Source organism: Oncorhynchus kisutch, linkage group LG1 (genome assembly GCF_002021735.2).
Source record: "Oncorhynchus kisutch isolate 150728-3 linkage group LG1, Okis_V2, whole genome shotgun sequence".
NCBI lineage: Eukaryota > Metazoa > Chordata > Actinopteri > Salmoniformes > Salmonidae > Oncorhynchus > Oncorhynchus kisutch.
In genome coordinates, this window is record NC_034174.2 from 30,202,496 (window position 1) to 30,227,475 (window position 24,980).

General features: G+C 46.0%; 1 protein-coding gene across 1 annotated transcript in view; it reads left to right on the forward strand.

Moving 5' to 3' along the window:
• LOC109878049 (myoD family inhibitor) overlaps nt 1-14,792 on the forward strand; it is a 41,526-nt gene extending 26,734 nt beyond the window's left edge. Inside the window, exons 4-5 of the mRNA XM_031817036.1 lie at nt 9,195-9,515; nt 9,687-14,792. Of these exons, the coding sequence (XP_031672896.1) occupies nt 9,195-9,515; nt 9,687-9,943 (578 nt within the window). The 3' untranslated portion in view covers nt 9,944-14,792. The remainder of the gene's footprint in view (nt 1-9,194; nt 9,516-9,686) is intronic.
• Nucleotides 14,793-24,980: the final 10,188 nt, after the last annotated feature.

Sequence of the window (24,980 nt, forward strand, 5' to 3'; positions counted from 1 at the left end):
CATGCCTCTGAATTGAATTGTCAACAGAGGGATTTAAAAATTTAAAACAAATATTTAGCCATTTATTTTTTATTTTTAAATAGGCATGTCAAACAAATTCTTATTTACAATGATGGCCTACTGGGGAGCAGTGGGCAGAACAAGAGATGTTTACCTTGTCAGCTCAGGGATTCGATCTAGCAACCTTTCGGTTACTGGTCCAACGCTCTAACCACTAGGATACCTGCCTGTTAGTTTCCACATTGCTAAAGCACACGTGTCTACATGCAAAACGCCACATGCTGCAGCCAAATGAAACACCTCTCCTCCATTTGACTATTTCCTCTCTGTTTGGTGGTAACTGTGATTGCTGGGAGTCGCTATGACTACTGTACCTAGGTGACTCTGACAGTATAGTTTTTGGACGTGTCCTTCTCTCCCCCGTATTCTCCTGGGCATCTTTGTGAAGTATGAACCATAGTTTATGTAGTAATATAGACCTGGGCTTACAGTGTATCGTCAGACCTGATTAGAGGGGCCACAGTTCAAGTCCTGGTCCTGGCTAGAAACACTAGTTTGTTTCATTGATGTGTCACAAGAAGTCCAAACGGTAAAGGTGGTTCACAGAGCTGAACAAATGTCCTTCACTGACCCCCTAACACCATATGGTCCCCCAATACAGTACTGCATTCACTTCCTGCTGGCAAAGCAGCCCTGGCATCAATAACATACAGATACTGTACACAAATATACTGATACACACATACCTTCCTATCTCCCCCAAAACCCCTATCCACACACACATCATCCCACTGTAGTCCGGCCAGGGGTCCTCTGCTCCAAGCAACGAGAGCTACTTCCTGATAGTTACTGAGCTACCACAAAGTAACTCCAGGAGCTGTAATGATGGTGTGTTTAAGAGGCTGTGTCAGAGAGAGAGAGATTGGGTAATACTAGGACAGTATTTAGGGTTATGGGGGAATTGGGCCGAGTAATGTTGAAATACTTATGAGACAGGTTTCTGTGGGTTTTTTTGTGTGTGTGTGCGTATTAGTCTGGGTCTGTATTCAACATTCTTCTCTTATTTTATGTCCCCCATAAAACCAGCTCCATACACTGTGCTGCAAGAGTTACTAGACTACGGACAAAATGTACAAGCCCCATCTCACACCTTCCTCCATCCCCCTGTACCTCATTACCCCCTATACCTCCTTCCACCTATTCCTCCCTCTATCCATCTCACACCTTCCTCCATCCCCCTGTACCTCATTACCCCCTATACCCCCATCCCCCAATACCTCCCTCAATCTACCCCCTATAACTCCCTCCATCCCCCTATATCTCCCTCCTTCCACCCCCTATACCTCCCTCCTTCCACCCCCTATACCTCCCTCCTTCCACACCCTATACCTCCCTCCTTCCACCCCTATACCTCCCTCCATCCCCCTATTCCTCCCTCCCTCCATCCCCCTATACCTCCCTCCCTCCATCCCCCTATACCTCCCTCCCTCCATCTCCCCTATACCTCCCTCCTTCCATCCCCCTATACCTCCCTCCCTCCACCCCCTATACCTCCCTCCTTCCATCCCCCTATACCTCCCTACATCCCCCTATACCTCCCTCCCTCCATCTCCCCTATACCTCTCTCCTTCCATCCCCCTATTCCTCCCTCCTTGCATCCCCCCTATACCTCCCTCCCTCCCCCTATACCTCCCTCCTTCCATCTCCCCTATACCTCCCTCCCTCCCTCCATCCCCCTATACCTCCCTCCCTCCATCTCCCCTATACCTCTCTCCTTCCATACCCATATTCCTACCTCCTTCCATCTCCCCTATACCTCCCTCCCTCCATCCCCCTATACCTCCATCCCCCTATACCTCCCTCCCTCCTTCCCCCTATACCTCCCTCCCTCCATCCCCCTATACCGCCCTCCCTCCACCCCCTATACCTCCCTCCCTCCATCCCCCTATACCGCCCTCCCTCCACCCCCTATACCTCCCTCCCTCCATCCCCCTATACCGCCCTCCCTCCACCCCCTATACCTTCCTTCCTCCATCCCCCTTTACCTCCCTCCCTCCATCCCCCTATACCTCCCTCCATCCCCCTATACCTCCCTCCATCCCCCTATACCTCCCTCCATCCCCCTATACCTCCCTCCATCCCCCTATACCTCCCTCCATCCCCCTATACCTCCCTCCATCCCCCTATACCTCCCTCCCTCCATCCCCCTATACCTCCTTCCCCCTATACCTCCCTCCATCCCCCTATACCTCCTTCCCCCTATACCTCTGTCCACCCCCTATACCTCCCTCCTTCCATCCCCTTATACCTCCTTCCATCCCCTTATACCTCCCTCCTTCCATCCCCTTATACCTCCTTCCATCCCCTTATACCTCCCTCCTTCCATCCCCCTATACCTCACCTCCCTCCATCCCCCTATTCCTCCCTCCTTCCATCCCCTTATACCTCCATCCATCCCCCCTATACCTCCCTCCTTCCATCCCCCTATACCTCCCTCCTTGCATCCCCCTATACCTCCCTCAATCCTCCTATACCTTCCTCCATCCCCCTATACCTTCCTCCATCCCCCTATACATCCCTCCACCCCCCTATACCTCCCTCAATCCATCCTCTACACCTCCTTTCAAACCCTCCTCCCACTCTGGTGTACATATCTAGGATCAGCTTTCCCTTCCCCAAGCCTAACCTTAACCATTAGGGGAAGAAATCAAAACAGACCTTAGATCAGCATCTATAAGCAATGTCATCTCTGTTACGCCTGCTTTTCTCTGCTGATGCAGATGGCTGGTGAGTCAGTCTGGGGGCTCGTATTATGTGTGTGTGTATGTGTGTTTTTGTGCATGCGTGTGTGTCGAAGTCGTAAATTGAACACTATTGTATCATCAGCAACACTGTGACTAACTTTCTAGATCATCTTACTCTGCTACAACCACAGCCATAAAGAGAGGGAGAGTTTGGCCTGTCTACTGATTATATCAAATATGAACTTGTGGCTCTTGCTGCTACTAGTTGACTAGATGTCTGTGTGTATGTGCCGTGATGTCATCAGGTAAATGACACGTGTGTGGAGGAAAACAGAAGCGAGATTGCATTCTGCAACCCAGATGCTCTGTCTCACAGTGATGACATCATGGCTGTAGCATGTGTCTGGCGCTGGGCCTCTGACAAGCTGTCTGAGACTAATGTGCAGAGAGAGCTGTTAACGGGTGTGTGTTAATGTGGCGCATGTGTGCACAAGTGCGTAAGTGCATGCACGAGTTTGTGTGTGCTGTGCCTGCATGTGTGTGTATCCTGTTCTCTTCAGTAGTTGAGTGGTGTGTTCCTGTGTCTGTAGCACATTGATTCAGTAAAGCATCAGTCAAGCTCTTACGTCAGTGTGAGTGACCTGTCACAGTCCTATACACCCTGCCAGTAAGTAGCATGGGAGGGGTGAAAAGCTGTCTGACTCATGACTGACCTCTCCTTTGGGGGTACTCTTGTATGTTTTGAACTGTTTTCATCCAAACCTCAGGTCTGCTCTGCTGCTACTCTAACCACCATCACCACCACCTCTCTGTCAGACCCTCACTCCCTCCCTCACTCACTCCCTTTGTCTGGTGCCACAGTGGAACACAGAGAGTTAAGGACCCACAGGGATTCATCAGTCCTCATGACTCATTTGTACAACTTCAGTCAGAAAATGCTCCATACAGACAAGTTAATAACAGCTGAAATGGAGCAATATTTAGTTAACGTTTTAGTTGTAAGGCGTACAATCACGCACAACAGTGGAAAGGCTGAGTTAACAGCTTGGTGAGGTCAGTATGATGATGGGCTCATTAAAGGGGATGGGAACCAGGTTAGAGTGTCGCTGGTGTAAAATGTAACATGATCGTGACACAGTGCCTTTAATTACACACCAGTCTGAGATTGATCTGTCCTCATCCTCCTCTTCCTCCTCCTTCACACACGCACACAGTAGTCTGTGATTAATCTCTCCTTTTCCTCATCCTCCTCTTGCTTCTCTCTCTCTCACACACACACACACACACACACACACACACACACACACACACACACACACACACACACACACAGAGCCTGGAAAGAGTGACACCTAACCCCAACTTTACTTCTGACCCATTCTTTCCCCTTCCCCCTCTCCTCTGTCTTACCTTTCACCCTTTCCACCTTTCTTCTCTCCTCCTTCCCTCTCTCCTCCTTCCCTCTCTGCTCTATCCTCCTTCCCTCTCTCCTCCTTCCCTCTCTACTCTCTCCTCCTTCCCTCTCTCCTCCTTCCCTCTCTGCTCTCTCCTCCTTCCCTCTCTACTCCTTCCCTCTCTGCTCTCTCCTCCTTCCCTCTCTCCTCCTTCCCTCTCTGCTCTCTCCTCCTTCCCTCTCTCCTCCTTCCCTCTCTGCTCTCTCCTCCTTCCCTCTCTGCTCTCTCCTCCTTCCCTCTCTGCTCCTTCCCTCTCTCCTCCTTCCCTCTCTCCTCCTTCCCTCTCTCCTCCTTCCCTCTCTCCTCCTTCCCTCTCTCCTCCTTCCCTCTCTCCTCCTTCCCTCTCTTCTCCTTCCCTCTCTCCTCCTTCCCTCTCTGCTCTCTCCTCCTTCACTCTCTGCTCTCTCCTCCTTCCCTCTCTGCTCCTTCCCTCTCTGCTCTCTGCTCCTTCCCTCTCTGCTCTCTCCTCCTTCCCTCTCTGCTCTCTCCTCCTTCCCTCTCTCCTCTCTCCTCCTTCCCTCTCTCCTCTCTCCCTCTCTCCATATTTTCACCCCCATTCTCCCAGTTAAGTAGGGCGTTTATCCTCTCTCAGCCCCCATTGCCCACTCTGTATAGGGAAATAAGCCACACTTCCATTGGAATACCACTCTTTAGAAATACCACACTCTGCTCTTCTGAGATTAGAGTCCCCATCCCTGTAGAGATTGTTATTGAAATGAGCTGAAGCAGCCAGGGGCTTATGAGGTCAGTGTTTTTGAGGGGTCACACATTTTAACACCCCCCACCTCCCAGTCCTCATCAAGTCCCATTGGTGGTGAATGAGGTGACAGTGGAAGGACAAGGTGACAGTACTTACCATGTAAAGCACTTAGTTGTGATTAGCTGTGATCTGTAGTAACAGTTCTGGGCGTCACTCAGGTGTTTCTGTTCTATATGTAGGGAGGGAAAACAGGTTCCCAACATGTCCCTCACAGCTCTGACCGAGTTCAGCTGGCCTGGCATCAACAGCACTCTGTTTACTGTCTACTGGTCAGACTGCTGAGTCACTGAAGGAGAGAGGGAGGAAAAAGGGGGGAAAGAGGGAGGTAGGAGGAGGGAGGTTGGAAAGGTAGAGAGGTGCAGTGATCAGTAGTAATCATAGCCTCAAGTCTAGAGTGGTGGGAGGGAGGTGACTGAAGGGGAGGTGGTGGGAGGGAGGTGACTGAAGGGGAGGTGGTGGGAGGGAGGTGACTGAAGGGGAGGTGGTGGGGGGGAGGTGACTGAAGGGGAGGTGGTGGGAGGGAGGTGACTGAAGGGGAGGTGGTGGGAGGGAGGTGACTGAAGGGGAGGTGGTGGGAGGGAGGTGACTGAAGGGGAGGTGGTGGGAGGGAGGTGACTGAAGGGGAGGTGGTGGGAGGGAGGTGACTGAAGGGGAGGTGGTGGGAGGGAGGTGACTGAAGGGGAGGTGGTGGGAGGGAGGTGACTGAAGGGGAGGTGGTGGGAGGGAGGTGACTGAAGGGGAGGTGGTGGGAGGGAGGTGACTGAAGGGGAGGTGGTGGGAGGGAGGTGACTGAAGGGGAGGTGGTGGGAGGGAGATGACTGAAGGGGAGGTGGTGGGAGGGAGATGACTGAAGGGGAGGTGGTGGGAGGGAGATGACTGAAGGGGAGGTGGTGGGAGGGAGGTGACTGAAGGGGAGGTGGTGGGATTTGGAGGGAGGGGGGGGGGGAGATTGGCAGTTTGGAGGGTAATGGGAGGTGAGTGAATGGAGGGATTTGGGGGGGGAGGGGAGGTAGAGGTGAGCATTCAGCCGACTGTGATTCACCCGCTCTCAAGCCAGACATACCACACCCCCATCGCTGCAGGCAACAGGCTGGGCCTACACTGGGCCTCTCTTCCTTTCCCAGTCTCACCCTGTCTCTCTCTCTCAATTCAAGGGCTTTATTGGCATGGGAAACATGTTAACATTGCCAAAGCAAGTGAAATAGATAATAAACAAAAGTGAAATAAACAATCAAAATGAACACTCTCTCTGTCTCTCGCTCTGTTTCCCCTCACACACTGTTTTGTACAAATTCTTGCATTCTCCGGCCCAGGCTACACTATTGACTCACCCTCCTTCCTGCTCTGTGTTACTCCCCTCTTGCATTCTCAGGCCCAGGCTACACTATTGACTCACCCTCCTTCCTGCTCTGTGTTACTCCCCTCTTCTCCTTCAGTTTGTGGTGTGCCAGTTTCATCATGCTAAGCCCACAGTCATTTGGCTTTTTATTTGTTCTTATTTTTAACTATGTGCTGCTGAATCATTGTGTTTGTGTGGCACGCCCTTACATCACTCCTGACCCAAAATAGACAAGACAGCCAAAGTTTAGGGGTGTAGATCCGCAGAACACATCTTTATCTCACAAACACACACACACTCTCTATCGCAGGGTGTGTTGCACAAAGAGCTGTTTCTCTCTCTCTCTCTCTCTGTGTGCCAGCCTTGTTGTTTGTCCTTAGGCTTTATATGGAGACAGTCATGACTCCTCTGAAACCTAGTCAGTCTGTCTGTCTGGCTGCTAGATGCCCAAGAGACCGGCCTGTTTACTGCCCACCGACACCCACACACAGGGGAGAGGGGTGAATGAACTCTCATACCACTCTAAATAATATCCAGACACCATTTGAACTCTCTCTCTGTCCAGTTAGAAGGAAGTCATCCCTTGTTCCATTTCCAGCAATCCTTTTTTAAAGACTCCAATGGCATTCAGTAAACAAACAATATTCCTGCTGCTGTTGTCTTTACCAACCAGAGGAATGTACTGGCAACCAGATATGGACGGCATGTGCTGTGCTACTTAGAGAATGACTAGCAGAGAGATGTGGGGTAAAGGCATCGCTCTGTGTGGTTTCACTAAAACTGACTCTGATTAGGGTTGGTGGCTGCAATTATGTCTCTCTCTGTGTGTGTGCGTGTCTGTGTGTGTGTGTGTGCATGTCTTCTAGTGAAGTGAAAAGCTGAGACATGGTTTTTAGGGCAGATTCTCTCTCTCTGGGGTCCAGGGTTTGGATGGGTCTGACTGTTCCTCGATCATTTGGAGAACAATGGTGGCCACACATCCTGTCTTCTCCTCTACTCACCATCCCTCGCTCTCTCTTCTCCTCCTCTAGACAGAACCAAACTGTTATGCTGTAATGTACTACACAGCATTGTACTGTATCTTTAAAATGTGCGAATGGTTAAAGTGAAAGACCGGGGGATAGCGAGGGGGAGAGACAAAGAGCGAGGGGGAGAGACAAAGAGCGAGGGGGAGAGACAAAGAGCGAGGGGGAGAGTGGGGGGAGAGAAGGAGAGAGAGAGGGAGAGAGAGAAGGAGAGAGAGTGGGGGAGAGAGAAGGAGAGAGAGAAGGAGAGAGAGTGGGGGAGAGAGAGAAGGAGAGAGGAGGAGAGAGTGGGGGAGAGAAGGAGAGAGAGTGGGGGAGAGCAAAGGAGAGAGAGTGGGGGAGAGAGAAGGAGAGAGAGAAGGAGTGAGGGAGAGTGGGGGAGAGAGAAGGAGAGCAAGAGTGGGGGAGAGAAGGAGCGAGGGAGAGAGAAGGAGAGAGAGAAGGAGCGAGGGAGAGAGTGGGGGAGAGAGAAGGAGAGCGAGAGTGGGGGAGAGAAGGAGAAGAGAGAGAAGGAGCGAGAGAGAAGGAGAGAGAGAAGGAGCGAGGGAAAGAGTGAGGGAGAGAGAAGGAGAGCGGGAAGGAGCGAGGCGGAGAGAAGGAGGAAATAGGAGAAAGGAGACATAACAGCAGAGCAGCAGGTATTGACTTATGACATACTTCAGAAGACGCAATATTTTTTCCCCACACGCACACACACTCACACTACCCCGTGGGTTGCCAGACATCTGGAATGGGGCTAGAAAACGCTGAATGAAAGAATCTTTAATCACACTCGATTGGTTGTGTGACCCCGGCCATGGGCCAATCAAAACAGCCCTAGCAGGGTTATCTGTCTCTGAATGATTGTCTAATGGACGGTTTTACTGCCCGCTAGGCCTCACTGCATCTCAGCCCCCGGTGTGTGTGTCTGTGTGTGTGCTTCTCTCTGGACGTCCTGCAGTGGTTTTCTACCCTGTGAAGTCACACCTCTCTCCATCTGTGTGTTCAGGTCAAGAAAATATTTAGGGCCTCGAAAGGATGGTATTAAATATTATCATAATATATAATATATTTTTCAAGGTGTTTGTTTTGACAGAGGTGGTGTGCTTTCACACCTCAGGAAATGAGTATTGGTGGCACTGCTCAGAATAAAATATACGAAGAGGTGCACGTTGGACAGCCAAGATCAACCCTGGTCTGAGTTAAAGGAGGAACAGTGGAGGGTTTGTAGGTTGTAAACACACCAGGGTTGTGTGTGTGTGTGTGTGTGTGTAGCCTACATTTGAGACTGTGAGGAGAGAGAACCAAGCCATTTCAGCCCCTCTGTTCACATAAATCAAAACCCTAAAACTAGCAACCATATATGCATCACAGTCATGAGTGACATATGAATGCAGGGTGCACCTAGCAATGTGCAGCTAGCAATGTTCTGTGAATTTGACCTGGCCAAACTGAAGGCCTATTTCCTATGGGGATTCTCTGTAATGATGTTGTGTCCAAGACACGTTTCTCCCACCAACTTGTTTATTCATGTCAGTGAGAGGAGAGGAGAGGAGAGGAGAGGAGAGGAGAGGAGAGGAGAGGAGAGGAGAGGAGAGGAGAGGAGAGGAGAGGAGAGGAGAGGAGAGGAGAGGAGAGGAGAGGAGAGGAGAGGAGAGGAGAGGAGAGGAGAGGAGAGGAGAGGAGAGGAGAGGAGAGGAGAGGAGAGGAGAGGAGAGGAGATTAGCGTAGAGTGTCTAGACGAGCCGGGTCAGAAGTCATCATAATACACATGGCCCTTCCCAGGAGCCATTGGGGCCTGCTGTATCAATGACTAGGTTTCCCCATGTGTCCCGCTATTACAACGAAAGCAACTATTGTAAATGTTTTTATTTTCTTTGTTCCTGTCCTCAGGTCAGCCCCAGGCTCGATCCACCCACCCTGCCCAACCCTGCCTAACACAGCCAACCAGCCAGCCACGAGACGGAGCCAAGCTTCACACACACTGCCCCAACTGCACGCACGCCCCTCACACCAACGGAGTGAGGAACGGAGGCCCCTGTGATCGGCCTGCCCCTGGCTCCCTCCCTAAAGCAGCCTCTTCCTCCTCCTCGTCGGGGATGAAGAACTCCAAGAAGCTCCAGTCCAACCCCTCCATAACCTCTCAGAGCAGCAAGAGGAGCAAGAGCTCCTCTAAGAGCAACAGCTCCCAGATACCTACAGAGGTACAGGAAGGTGAGTTGCTACCTGATCTAGTCTCACTGTATCCTGCACTTCCTCCCTCCTCCTATGTCTCAACTCCTATTATTCTCCATCCCGTCTCCCCCATCCTCTCCCAAACAGTATGCATTCCCAACCAACTTAGCAGGCCAAATAAAGATGAATAACTCCTCGTCTCTCCCTCAGACTGTTGTGTTCACTGTATCCTGGCCTGTCTGTTCTGTGAGTTCCTGACTCTGTGTAACATCGTGTTGGACTGTGCCACCTGTGGTTCGTGTGCGGGGGACAACTCGGCGTGCTTCTGCTGCTGCTGCGCCTCGGAGGAGTGCGGCGACTGTGAGTTGCCATGTGACATGGACTGTGGGATCATCGACGCGTGCTGCGAGTCTGCAGACTGCCTGGAGATCTGTATGGAGTGCTGTGGCCTCTGTTTCTCCTCCTGAGCCTCCCAAACTGCAGTGGGTGATATCTCTCTGTCTCACACAGACAAAGCCCAGGCTCAGTAGACAGGGTAGTGGAGGGGCAGGATCATTGGCCAATATTGAGGACATATTGAGAGTTGCCATTGGTCCATGTAAGGACATATCATTGGCTTGACCAAGATCAAGTGCTGGCATTGGTCAATGTTGTGGACAATCCATTGGAATTGACCAATCAAAGGACATGGACTACTCTTTGGCTTGTCCTGCTCACCTCTCTTCTGTGTTGCCTGTTAAGGAGAATTATGGATATCTCCCATTGCTATGCAGATGTGTATACACCATGCTAGCTGTGCTCCAGCGATGGTTCTGAACGGCTTCTCTCTCTGGACTTCCTTTGGACCCTCAGTGATCTGTCTCAGTGAGCTGTCTCTTCTTACAGCAGAACCCCCTGTCTCCAGAGGTTCAGCAGCACAATGAATGGATCTCTCCATGCATGAAAATGACCTCGCAGGCAAATGAGAAAATGGCTCCATTTAACAGGATTTCAGTGTTTCTGTAGATAAGACAGCAGAGTAATAGGAAAATGGTCGCTCAGATCGGAGCAGAACCCTAGTTTGTCCTTGGCAAGGTTAAAGGCTTCCAGTTTGAGTGCTAACCTTTTTTCTCAGCGTGCACGGTCCTGTGTGGAGGGTGTGTCTACTGTAGATGACTAGGACTGGGAGTAGGGGGCTTGGCTACAAACCAATGGAAACGCATCAACACTAACTACGTTTCCATCCAAAGTTTATGCGAGTGAAGTCATACCGTATTAACAAAAATCAGGATAGCTGTGAAGATTTGTAAAAAAAAAAATACAAAAATGCCGACATGGTGGGATCTTTTTGTGGCGGTAAAATGTATTATGTGAGAAAATTGTGAAGTGATGATCGACGCTTGACTGCCATTTGACAAGTACAAATATTCTCCCTCTTATCCATAATAACCGTATCATGTAGACGAGCCTACCTGCACGGTATCTGAGAGCTGGTGGCTGGAGCTCATCTGCCAAGACCAGAGTTATTTAACACAGCAGTTTTTGTGACTAAACTATTGGTAGAGTTGAAAATGCAATGGAAACACTTTAGATTTACTTTAGATGTTAGATTTGGATTTATATTTGGTACATGAAAACTGGAGTGGAAAAGTACATTTTGTGTCACTGCTTTATCAGGCACTGATTTATATGCGCATATTTTCTTTAATGCGAATTCTAGAATATTTGCATGAACATCTGTCTCTAATTGGATGGAAACCTAGCTACTGCTACAAACATTTTGTTCCATAGCCAGCATTAGCACACCTGATTCAGCTAATTGAGATTTTATGGTTAGTTGATGAGTTGAATAGTGCTGGGCTGAAACCAAAGTCTGCAGTGTTTGTAGGGCCGTTGTTGACCGACCAAACAATCGACACATCCTCCATCTGACTCAAACATGTGAAAGGAGAGCTCGTCTTTCATGTTTCTGTAACTGTCTATATGTCTGGCTGTAAACGGATTACAGATGGTTACTAACTGATAGACTGGAAGAGATCATTCAAACTCTCAATGCTTTTACCTGATCTGCTCATTCTCTTGTACTGTACAGTATGTGAACGGAAGGCCTCTGCTTTACTCCAGGCCTGGATTGTCTCTCCTTTGCAACAAAAATTCTATTAATCCATCTTATTTTGTGTAGATTTTAGTTTAGATATTTGCATTTCTCTTCCAATGTGAAATCACATTTCTATGTTATCAGTTCCAACCTCTCTCGCTGCAAAGCAGTCGTTCTTCAAAATGTCATTTCATTTAGAATATCTGCGGATATTATGCTAAGTATGATCCATATGCTAGCATTTTGAATGGTAAGTATATTAGTTTTATCATAATAGAATAGATCCTGCACACTCCAACACATACCCTTTTCTGCCCAGCAACTCATGAGATATAATGTATTTTTCTACTAAGATTATGTTTGTATATTTTATACCCAGTGGGTCCTGATTGCCCTCAGCAACAACTGTGTTGTTCCTCTTATGACTTTGGGGTCTATTCAATCTGAAACTCTGAAGCGCTACAGATTCAGCTCTATGCATTTTAAGGTAATTTCTGACTGGGCCCGCATTTGCAGCGTTTACCGTGAATGTAGTCAATCATGCTGTAGAGCTGAACTTCCGCGATGCAGATTGAATAGGGCCCTTTGTCTCTCAGAATCACCCAAGCAAATCAGAGTTTGCTGTTGCTGAATCTTTATATCCTATATTCTGTGGAAGGTTTTAAACTTGGTTGTAGGCTATGACTAATCAAACTAGCCAATTGCTTGATTCCAAAGACTACAGACTTTACAAATAGATAATCTGTATTGTATTACTGGGTGTAACTAGTAATGAAAGACATGCCTTATTGGGAATACTAGGAATCTCTAATGAAAGAGCTAACTGTACATCTACATGGAGATTAAGGTAAGATTGAAAAGATGCATTAAAGTTTTATTCTGGATTACAAATGATGTAGAGAGAGGTGTCATATTGTACATCCAAGTCATTGTTGACTAAAGCCCTGGAAATATGCCTAGTCTTAACAATGTAGACTGTTTTTAATGGAAAATAAAACTGGAAATCAGAAGTGGGAATTTGAGAGATACAGGTGAAGTCGGTAGTTTACATTCACTTATGTCAGAGTCATTCAAACTTGTTTCTTCAACCACTCCACAAATTTCTTGTTAACAAACTATAGTTTTGGCAAGTTGGTTAGGATCTACTTTGTGCATGACACAAATAATTTTTCCAACAATTGGTTACAGACAGATTATTTCACTTATAATAATTCACTGTATCACAATTCCAGTGGGTCAGAAGTTTACATACACTAAGTTGACTGTCCCTATAAACAGCTTGGAAAATTCCAGAAAATGATGTCATGGTTTTAGAAGCTTCTGATAGGCTAATTGACAACTTGAGTCAATTGGAGGTGTACCTGTGGATGTATTTCAAAGCCTACCTTCAAACTCAGTGCCTCTTTGCTTGACATCATGGGAAAATCAAAAGAAATTAGTCAAGATCTCAGAAAAAGGTTAATCCTTGGGAGCAATTTCAAAACCCCTTTAAGGTACCACGTTCATCTGTACAAACAATAGTACGCAAGTACAAACACCATGGGACCACGCAGCTGTCATACCGCTCAGGAAGGAGAAGCATTCTGTCTCCTAGAGATTAACGTACTTTGGTGCAAAATGTGAAAATCAATCCCAGAACAACAACAAAGGACCTTGTGAAGATGCTGGAGGAAACAGGTACAAAAGTATCTGTATCCACAGTAAAACGAGTCCTATATCGACATAACCTGAAAGGCCGCTCAGCAAGGAAGAAGCCACTGCTCCAAAACCCGCCAGAAAAAATACAGACTACGGTTTGCAACTGCACATGGGGACAAAGATCGTACTTTTTGGAGAAATGTCCTCTGGTCTGATGAAACATAAATAGAACTGTTTGGCCATAATGACCATCGTTAATGTTTGGAGGAAAAAGGGGGAGGCTTGCAAGCCGAAGAACACCATCCCAACCGTGAAGCATGGGGGTGGCAGCATCTAGTTGTGGCAGTGCTTTGCTGCAGGAGAGACTGGTGCACGTCACAAAATAGATGGCATTATGAGGAAGTTTTACTTTTTGTGGATATATTGAAGCAACATCTCAAGACATCCGTCAGGAAGTTAAAGCTTGGTCGCAAATGTGTCTTCCAAATGGACAAGACCCCAAGCATACTTCCAAAGTTGTGGCAAAATGGTTTAAGGACATCAAAGTCAAGCTATTGGAGTGGCCATCAATCCTATAGAATATTTGTGGGCAGAACTGAAAAAGCATGTGCCAGCAAGGAGGCCTACAAACCTGACTCGGTTACACCAGCTCTGTCAGGATTAATGGGCCAAAATTCACCCAACTTATTGTGGGAAGCTTGTGAAAGGCTACGTTTGACCCAAGTTAAACAATTTAAAGGCAATACACTCAATTCGTTTTTGGTAGCATGTACTTCTGCCCCACTGGGAATGTGATGAAAGAAATAAAAGCTGAAATAAATAATTCGCTCTACTATTATTCTGACATTTCACATTCTTAAAATAAAGTGATGATCCTAACTGATCTAAAACAGGGATTTTTTACTAGAATTAAATGTCAGGAATTGTGAAAAACTGAGTTTAAATGTATTTGGCTAAGGTGTATGTAAACTTCTCACTTCCACTGTATACGTATAGGAAGCCGTAATAATGTTTGTTGTTTTGGATGCACTCTGGATCAAACAGGAACTGTATCTAATGTAGTCAAATTGTGGTGTTAACTCTTAAATAGTTAGGATAGAACTGGAACATAATCAACTTGATACTGCCCGAGTGAACAGTGACATTTTGCATTCCCTGACAGTGCAAGGTTCCGCTTCACTACAATCTCTCTCTGAGTTTTTCCTTTTTCATGTCTTGTCTCGTGAAATGGGCCTTGAGACATCTCATGGGTGTCACGATGAAATCTTAGCTTGCTCTGGTGAAAGTACTTGATACAAGCATTATGTCCAATACGTGTTTAGTGTTTACCCAGGACCATGTGTAATAAAATGACCGTGTTAGAAGTGAAATGGTGTCTATATTTTTGTCATCAGGCACCAATGCAGACTGGTCTTTCCTCTATGTATCTACCATGATGTCCATATTTACTGAAATGCCTCTTCTCTGAACAGACTAAGGGCTCTATTCCATCTGTATCGCTGAAGTGTAACAGATTGCACCATAGAAATGTAAAAGTCATTTCTGATTGAGCCGACATATGCAGCTTTTACCATGAATACAGTCTCCATTTAACACTGGAATATTGCCTTTAAGATTCAATCATGTTGTATTGAGTAACACTTTATTTTGATAGGACCTAAATAGAGTATCTGCAGTCATGGCCAAAAGTTTTGAGAATGACACAATTATTAATTTCCACAAAGTTTGCTGCTTCAGTGTCTTTAGATATTATTGTCAGATGTTACTATGGAATACTGAAGTATAATTACAAGCATTTCATAAGTGTCAAAGGCTTTTATTGACAATTACATGAAGTTGATGCAAAGAGTCAATATTTGCAGTGTTGACCCTTCTTTTTCAAGACCTCTGCAATCTGCCCTGGCATGCTGTCAATTAACTTCTGGGCCACATCCTGACTGATGGCAGCCCATTCTTGCATAATCAATGCTTGGAGTTTGTCAGAATTTGTGGGTTTTTGATTGTCCACCCACCTCTTGAGGATTGACCACAAGTTCTCAATGGAAATAAGGACTGGGGAGTTTCCTGGCCATGTACCCAAAATATCAATGTTTTGTTCCCCCGGCCACTTAGTTATCACTTTTGCCTTATGACAAGGTGCTCCATCGTGCTGGAAAAGGCATTGTTCGTCACCAAACTGTTCCTGGATGGTTGGGAGAAGTTCTCGGAGGATGTGTTGGTACCATTCTTTACTCACAACAATTGAACAGCTCTTCTTGAAGTTGTTTATGATCCGATAAATGGTTGATTTAGGTGCAATCTTACTGGCAGCAATATCCTTGCATGTAAAGCCCTTTTTGTGCAAAGAAATGATGACGGCACGCGTTTCCTTGCAGGTAACCATGGTTGACAGAGGGAAAACACTGATTCCAAGCACCACCCTCCTTTTGAAGCTTCCAGTCTGTTATTCAAACTCAATCAGCATGACCGAGTGATCTCCAGCCTTGTCCTCATCAACACTCACACCTGTGTTAACTAGAGAATCACTGACATGATGTCAGCTGGTCCTTTTGTGGCAGGGCTGAAATGCATGGCAAAGAGGGACTTTAATTAATTGCAATTCATCTGATAACTCTTCATAACATTCTGGAGTATATGCAAATTGCCATCATACAAACTGAGGCAGCAGACTTTGTGAAAATTAATATTAGTGTCATTCCCCAAACTTTTGGCCACGACTGTACAGTCCTGAAGGGAGTTATTGGCACCCTTGATGAAGATGAGCAAAAAAAGACTGTTCTGATGTATTGAATGCTGAAACGTTCATCTTTTAACCTTGCCTAAATTAAACATATTTTTTTATGGTGAGCATCTGTTTTTGATGAGCATCTCAATTCACGTTGGTTGAGCACCCTCCACGTCTTTCCAAAACAGACTCAAATAAATAATACAAATAATGAGCTATATTGTATGGGAAAAAAAGGAAATGATATGATTTTATACTAATGCAATTGCTCAGAAAAATATTTTGTTTAACAAGTTTTGAAAAATATATATCCTCAAACAGATAGCGGTCAAAATTGTCACCCCTGTTTTCAATAATCTGGTACCCTCCCCTTGAGGATAACGGCACTGAGCCTTTTTCTAAAATGTTTTATAAGATAGGAGAACACATTGGGAGGGATCTTAGACCATTCCTCCTAATGTGTTCTCCAATCTCATGATTTAAAAACAAAATGCCCAGTGTCTTTATTCTCACAAGGGGAGGTTACCGGAGTATTGAAACAGGGGTGCCAATAATCTTAGCATCTTTTTTTTTAAATGATTACTTCATCTTGTTTTCCCCATAACCATGTCTTTGCACTGTTCTGTTCACCTCCCTCCTCCCCCTTCCTTGTCTTTGTGGAGAAAACAGATCAACAACTGGGCTCATGCAGAACAGACCACAGTCGTTGAGTAGGAATGCCTGTTTGGGCCAATGCATCAATATGTGGAGAAACGCTGGGACATTTTTATGTTAGAAAGTGAGAGGGGATCTCACTCTGTTCTCTTTTTAATCCACTCTCTCATGCTTCTCTCTCTACCTCTAACCCCCTCTGTATACTATACCCACATAGATACTCACAGATGTGAACTTACGTAACGAGTGGTGTGTGTGCGTGCGTGTGTGTGTGTGTGTGTGTACAGTATGCGTTGGCTGTGAGGTCAATACCCCAGCCTGTCCATCCCACTGTCCCTGTGTAGAGGTCAGAGATAACCGGGCCAGTGTTTGAGTGTCTAGCCTCAGGGCCACAAGCAGCACTGGATGCCAGCCCTGCAGGTCTCACAGAGAAACCATTCATACTGGGCCTCAGATGGGGAGGAGAGAAAGAGAGAGAACATCTCGACATCTGCAACTGTTTTGGAGGAAGCCATTTCCCTTTCTTAGTACATACACAAATACAGTTGCATTCACACACGCATACACAGTCTTTCTCATACGCACATACACATACAGTCACACACATCATAAATGACACACACACACCTCTAGAGATGTTCCATGCACACAGCAGGCGCAGGGGACAAGTGGCTATTGAATATTAACCATGAAATTACAGCGGCTGCATTCTAATAGAGGTGAGAGGGTCACAGGCTGTGATGAAAATCAGAAATGAATACCCCTGACATGAAGAGCGACTCGCCTTTTGGCTTCTGTAAATTCATCTCTCCCTTTTTCTCCAGGAGTCAGGGAGACGAGGAGGATCTACTCTGTGTTTTATTAATGTGTGGGTCAATGGAATGCAACGATGGCCAGAGAGTGCACACATACAATACGGTTAGACACGGTGGTGATGCTGTGCTTTGGAGAAGAACACAGACCCTAATTTTCATCTTGATGTTCATGTAGAGGGCCTTTATGGCAATGTAATCAGGTTAGGGTGTGTCGTGGAATGGTTTGATGTATTGAAATCTATGCTCTTCATCAGACAGCTTTTTGAGCTAGTGGTTGAAGTGGGACAGTTGAGGGGGGCGGAGAGCTCCCTAGAACCCGCAACTTTTCTAGAATACTGACTCTATAAAAATAGTCAAATAAAATTGAGTACTGTCACCTTTTTAATTCCACTTCAAGCACTGTTAAAGCTGTTATTAAACTTCTACTTTCGATAAATGCCTTGACATTTCATCTGACTCTTAAAGTGCTTTTTTTGTTCTCAAAATTGTGGGTAGATGCTGCTGTTCTTTTTACATCGGACTGAATATTCTCTACAATAATTGGCTCTCTGTCTGAGGCAGATACTATTAGTGCTTTAAGCTTGTATCCAAACCATACCAGTATTATAGAACACACATGCCAGTGGTGGTTCGTGCCGTTCAAGATTAGGGAGGCCGATTATTATTATTTTTCATGAGCATGGCCTTTCTATTAAATTCACCCGACTCAATGTAACATCGATAGGTATGATACTCTAATTTCCCTTTACCCATCATGTGGTTGCTACAACCTAACCTACAAATGAAAGTATATAACATAGTTTTTAACAGGTCGAATAACAAATTGGAGTAATCAAGGTGACACAGTGACACATTCAATACCACTTTGCACACTACTGCCTGCATCTAGCTGATCTGGGGTGTAATCATTAGTCCAAACAGTTGCAACATTTTTGCAACTAAAACTAGTTTCTATTGGACAAACTAAGATAGCTCCCTCCCTGTTTTGTTCATTTTGCTTCCGTTTAAGAAATATTTTCAAACAGAATCGGCGGAATGAATACACCCCTGATCATCGCACACACAGTTCACCTTCATAGCAGCCACAGCATCATAACTTGGCTTGTTGTATAATTCCTTCTCGCATCTACGTGCTCTCCTCTTCTCACTTTTCCCCTTTGCGTGTGGACTTCAGTGCACAACACAATAGCTGTCCGTGACCAGGCACAAAAACCTCTCCAAGCCAAACCTTCATACCATGACCGCTAACCAATATATACAGCCTACACCGTTGTCACCATATTAACGTTATAACGTTATTAACGTTATAGTGATGAAACTAGAACTTAGAAGTAAACTAAGTAAACTACATATCTATGGGTACAATCACACAGGACAGTGTACAGCAAGCAGTTTAGCAGTTACACTGGCAGGCCCCTGTGGCAATAAATTAATAAAACCAAATGCTTACCTTGACTTGGAAGAGTTGCAGTGTTGGATAGCCTTAGCCCAAATCCAAATCAAATGTTATTTGTCTCATACACATGGTTAGCAGATGTTCATGCGAATGTAGCGAAATGCTACACTACCTAACATAAATAGTGTTCCTCTCTGCTTGAGTCAGGTTGTTGAGTAGGCTAAATGAGCTGCATTAGCTGGCTCTCTGGCTTTCTCTCTCGCTGCTTCTCCTTCATTACATGTGTTGTTGTTGTTAAACTGTTCAACTATTGTCTTTGAGTCAACTACTCACCACATTCTATACACTGCAGTGCTAGCTAGCTGTAGCTTATTCTTTCAGTACTAGATTAACTCTCTGATCCTTTGATTGGATGGACAACATGTCAGTTCATGCTGCAAGAGCTCTGATAGTTTGGAGGACATCCTCCGGAAGTTGCCATAATTACTGTGTAAGTCTATGGAAGTGGGTGAGAACCACGAGCCTCCTAGGTTTCGTATTGAGTAGGATGGTCCTCCCCTTCCTCCTCTGAGAAGCCTTCACTGACACACACACACACACACATACACACACAGCAAGAGGGAGATGGAGAGAGCAAGAAAGCGATTATAGGATGGTGTATAAGTAGACATTTAAGATAAGACAAAGCATGTGTGTGGACTGAGAACAGATGGTTGTTTGATGTAAACAACAGGACCATGACTGCTGTGGACCCATGTGTCTTTAGTCCTCAGCTCTGCATCTGCCTAGTCATCCTCACAGGCTGCATACACACAGAAACCATTCAAACAGTCCAAAGTCATTCACCAATATGCTTTCAAAGCCATCCCACTGGGCTCATATGTCAATTCAACGTCTATTACACGTTGTTTCAACGTCATTTAGTTAAAATGACATGGAAACAATATTGATTCAACCAGTGTGTGCCTAGTGGGATGGCTCAACCTCTGATAAACTAGGTGACATTTAGAGACCCCCTTTCTGTTTTAAAAGTGTCTTCATTATTGTGCCATTATTTCAAAGTACATTTTAAGGTATTGGTATTATATTGTACTTAAAGTCAAACAGTAATCTCAACTCTAAAGTTAGCTTCGTGTCCACACCCCGGCTCAACACAAACCCTAGCCATAACCCTAATCATTAGGATTTGTTAAAAATACAACAAATTCCAAGGCCTAACCTCCTATGTTCTCCAGTCATGTGCTGCAGTGATAGTATTGTATTGTCACACCTCAGAACTGCAATTAAAAACTGGGCTGGAATCTATCTGTTCGTTTATCAATAGATTGATTATGTGACAGTTCGTCTCACTCCAGGAACATTAGGATAGCTAGATTAATCTCACTGTCAGACGTCTATAAGGAAGATATATGATGATTACACACCACAGAACAGAGGGGGAATAACAGTGGAAGTGCAATGAGGTAATCACACAGAAATACAATTAATAGAGCTGACATTCCCATCCAAACCAATGTTACGTGGTGTGTACACTGCCAGCCATCTTTGCTGTAATGCTTTAAAATGATGGCTCACAATGCTTTGTCCTTCTCAGTGTTACAAATACACAAGTGGCTAATTCTATTGTTCCACTATATTAGATGGACCATGAACAACACAAATGTGTCTGTCCCCGGTAGAACACTTTTTGGTTCCAGGTAGAACTCTTTCTGGAAAGGGTTCTACCAGGAACCAATATTTCTTAAAAGGGTTCTACTATAGGGACAGCCAAATGACTGTTTTAGGTTCTAGATAGCACCTTTCATTTGTTCTAATTATTACACGTCTATGCATAACCACCTCCACCACTGGTATATGATGGTGTGGGGCCGCTTGATGATGTAAAATAAGGCTCCCATATGCCAGATATAAGCTGCCTTTGCAAGCTGCCTTCTATCCTAAACTTGGTCTCTTTCCCCTACTAGCTCTGCTCCACCCACTCACTAGGGCCTATGCTGCTTCCGTGAGACCCGAGCAGAAACAAACGGTTGACTCATGCCAATTTCTTTTCTCCCTGCTACAGTAGAGAACAGGCCGAGGACGGGAGCCTGCTGGGTTGTGGTCTCCTCAGTAGTCTTACTGGCACACAAAACAGTAACTGGATACACAGACATTTTTGTGCCGACTCCAAGCTTGTCTTCTTGCCATAATTTTGGATTAGTTAAACATGGATACATGTTGTAAAACAGTGCAGTGCATTGTTAGAGAGGAGAACATATAATGAACATACTGTGCAATGAGCATATTATACAGTATAATGAACAATGGTGATGTCGATTTTGACAGTTATTTACATGTTATTCATTCATTGGGGCGGCAGGGTAGCCTGGTGGTTAGAGCGTTGGACTAGAAACCGAACGGTTGCAAGTTCGAATCCCCGAGCTGACAAGGTAAAAATCTGTCGTTCTGCCCCTGAACGAGGCAGTTAACCCACTGTTCCTAGGCCGTCATTGAAAATAAGAATTGTTCTTAACTGACTTGCCTAGTTAAATAGAAATTGCTCACTGCTCACGAGCATCTGCGAAGCCAGACGCAAAATAGAACTCGATTCTATTTGTGACGCTCAATGCGCTGCAAGTCCTGCCTCTCCCATTTCCTCATTGGTTTTTAGTGTTGGGACGAGGTGTTGCCCCCACAATAGTATGGCATTGGTTGAAGATCAATGTTAAATTCAAATCTCCCTACAACATGTTACACAATTCAATATCATTACATATTAGCAGAATCTTTTAATACAACTAACCGAAATGACAGGGAGAGATAGGTCTATGTGCTCATCTTATAATATCTATCCAATGCCAAATCAGTGGAACTTGTTTGCAACAACTGGCAAATAATTAAATCTGAGATGTCATTAGGAATCTGAGCATGGTACTTTCAAAAGTTAGGCCTACCTTTCTACCCCAGACAGGAGGCATACCTTTCTACCCCAGACAGTAGGCATACCTTTCTACTCCAGACAGTAGGCCTACCTTTCTACCCCAGACAGGAGGCATACCTTTCCACCCCAGACAGGAGGCATACCTTTCTACTCCAGACAGTAGGCATACCTTTCTACCCCAGACAGGAGGCCTACCTTTCCACCCCAGACAGGAGGCATACCTTTCTACCCCAGACAGTAGGCATACCTTTCTACCCCAGACAGTAGGCATACCTTTCTACCCCAGACAGTAGGCATACCTTTCTACCCCAGACAGTAGGCATACCTTTCTACCCCAGACAGGAGGCATACCTTTCTACCCCAGACAGTAGGCATACCTTTCTACCCCAGACAGTAGGCCTACCTTTCTACCCCAGACAGTAGGCATACCTTTCTACCCCAGACAGGAGGCATACCTTTCTACCCCAGACAGTAGACCTACCTTTCCACCCCAGACAGGAGGCCTACCTTTCTACCCCAGACAGTAGGCATACCTTTCTACCCCAGACGGGAGGCATACCTTTCTACCCCAGACAGGAGGCATACCTTTCTACGCCAGACAGGAGGCATACCTTTCTACCCCAGACAGGAGGCATACCTTTCTACCCCAGACAGTAGGCCTACCTTTCCACCCCAGACAGAATAGACTTACCTTTCTACCCCATACAGGAGGCCTACCTTTCTACCCCAGACAGTAGGCCTACCTTTCCACCCCAGACAGAATATACTTACCTTTCTACCCCAGACAGGAGGCATACCTTTCTACTCCAGACAGTAGGCCTACCTTTCTACTCCAGACAGGAGGCCTACCTTTCTACTCCAGACAGTAGGCCTACCTTTCTACTCCAGACAGGAGGCCTACCTTTCTACCCCAGACAGGAGGCATACCTTTGTACCCCAGAGAGGAGGCCTACCTTTCTACCCCAGACAGGAGGCCTACCTTTCCACCCCAGACAGTAGACCTACCTTTCTACCCCAGACAGTAGGCCTACCTTTCCACCCCAGACAGTAGGCCTACCTTTCCACCCCAGACAGGAGGCCTACCTTTCTACCCCAGACAGGAGGCCTACCTTTCTACCCCAGACAGGAGGCCTACCTTTCTACCCCAGACAGGAGGCCTACCTTTCTACTCCAGACAGAGTAGGCCTACCTTTCCACCCCAGACAGTAGGCCTACCTTTCTACCCCAGACAGTAGGCCTACCTTTCCACCCCAGACAGAGTAGGCCTACCTTTCTACCCCAGACAGTAGGCCTACCTTTCTACCCCAGACAGTAGACCTACCTTTCCACCCCAGACAGTAGACCTACCTTTCCACCCCAGACAGTAGGGGTACCTTTCTACCCCAGACAGTAGACCTACCTTTCCACCCCAGACAGTAGGCCTACCTTTCCACCCCAGACAGTAGGCCTACCTTTCCATCCCAGACAGGAGGAATACCTTTCTACCCCAGACAGGAGGAATAGGGTTGGAATATCCATTGCAGACTAGTTTTAATTACAGTGCCTTCGGAAAGTATTCAGACCCCTTGACTTTCCACATTTTGTTGTCGTACAGCCTTATTCTACAATTGATTCAATTGATGTTTTCCCTTATCAATCTACACACAATACCCATAATGACAAAGCAAAAACAGGTTTTTAGACACTTTACTTAGTACTTTGTTGAAGCACCTTTGGCAGCAATTACAGCATTGAGTCTTCTTGGATATGACGCTGCAAGCTTGGCACACCTGTATTTGGGGAGTTTCTCCCATTCTTCTCTGCAGATCCTCTCAAGCTCTGTCTGGATGGATGGGGAGTGTTGCTGCACAGCTATTTTCAGGTCTCTCCAGAGATGTTCGATTGGATTCCAGTCCGGGCTTTGGCTGGACCACTCAATGACATTCAGAGACTTGTCCCAAAGCCACTCCTGCATTGTCTTGGCTGTGTGCTTAGGATCGTTGTCATGTTGGAAGGTGAACCTTCACCCCAGTCGAGGTCCTGAGTGTTCTGGAGCAGGTTTTCATCAAGGATCTCTCTGTACTTTGCGCCATTCATCTCTGCCTTGAACCTGACTAGTCTCACAGTCCCTGCCTCTGAACAACATCCCCACAGCATGATGCTGCCACCACAATGCTTCACCTTAAGGATGGTGCCAGGTTTCCTCCAGAAGTGACGCTTGGCATTCAGGCCAAAGAGTTCAATCTAGGTTTCATAGGTGCCTTTTGCAAACTCCAAGCGGACTGTCATGTGGCTTTTATTGAGGAGTGGCTTCCGTCTAGCCACTCTACCATAAAGGCCTGATTGGTAGTGCTGCAGAGATGGTTGTCCTTCTGGAAGGTTCTCCCATTTCCACAGAGGAACTCTGGAGCTCTGTCAGAGTGACCATCGGTTCTTGGTCATCTCCCTGACCAATGCCCTTCTCCCCCGATTTCTCAGTTTGGCCGGGCGGCCAGCTCTAGGAAGAGTCTTGGTGGTTCCAAACTTCTTCCACTTAAGAATGACTGAGGCCACTGTGTTCTTGGGGACCTTCAATGCTTTAGACATTTTCCCTTCCCCAGATCTGTGCCTCGACACAATCCTGTCTCGTTGCACTACGGACAATTGCTTCAACCTCATGGCCTGGTCTTTGCTCTGACATGCACTGTCAACTGTGGGACCTTATATAGACAGGTGTGTGCCTTTCCAAATCATGTCCAATCAATTGAATTTACCACAGGTAGACTCCATTCAAGTTGTAGAAACATCTCAAGGATGATCAATGGAAACAGGATGCACCTGAGCTCAATTTCAATTGTCATAGCAAAGGGTCTGAATACTTATGTAAATAACGTATTTGTTTTGTTATAAATTTGCCAAAATGTTTAAAAACCTATTTTCCATGAGACATTATGGGGTATTTTGTGTATAGTTCTGAGATTTTATATATTTAATCTATTTTAGGATAAGGTTGTAACGTAACAAAATGTGGAAAAAGTCAAGGGGCACTGTTCACCATGCCAGCAGCTATCGTAGATTTATAACTGTTAATAATATATCTAATACTGTACATCGCCTATATACGGTAGCAACTAATTCTGAAACACTGAGAAATAGACATTTCATCCATCTGAAATTACATGACCCGACACTGGACTAAGAAAAAAATACTGAATCCTCCCCTTAAATGAAATTGAAAAAGCATGACCCTCCCCCATTTTCCTCCAGGTACCCATTCTGCAAATTTGGATCCATCCCTTACAGAACTGATGACTCCCAGGC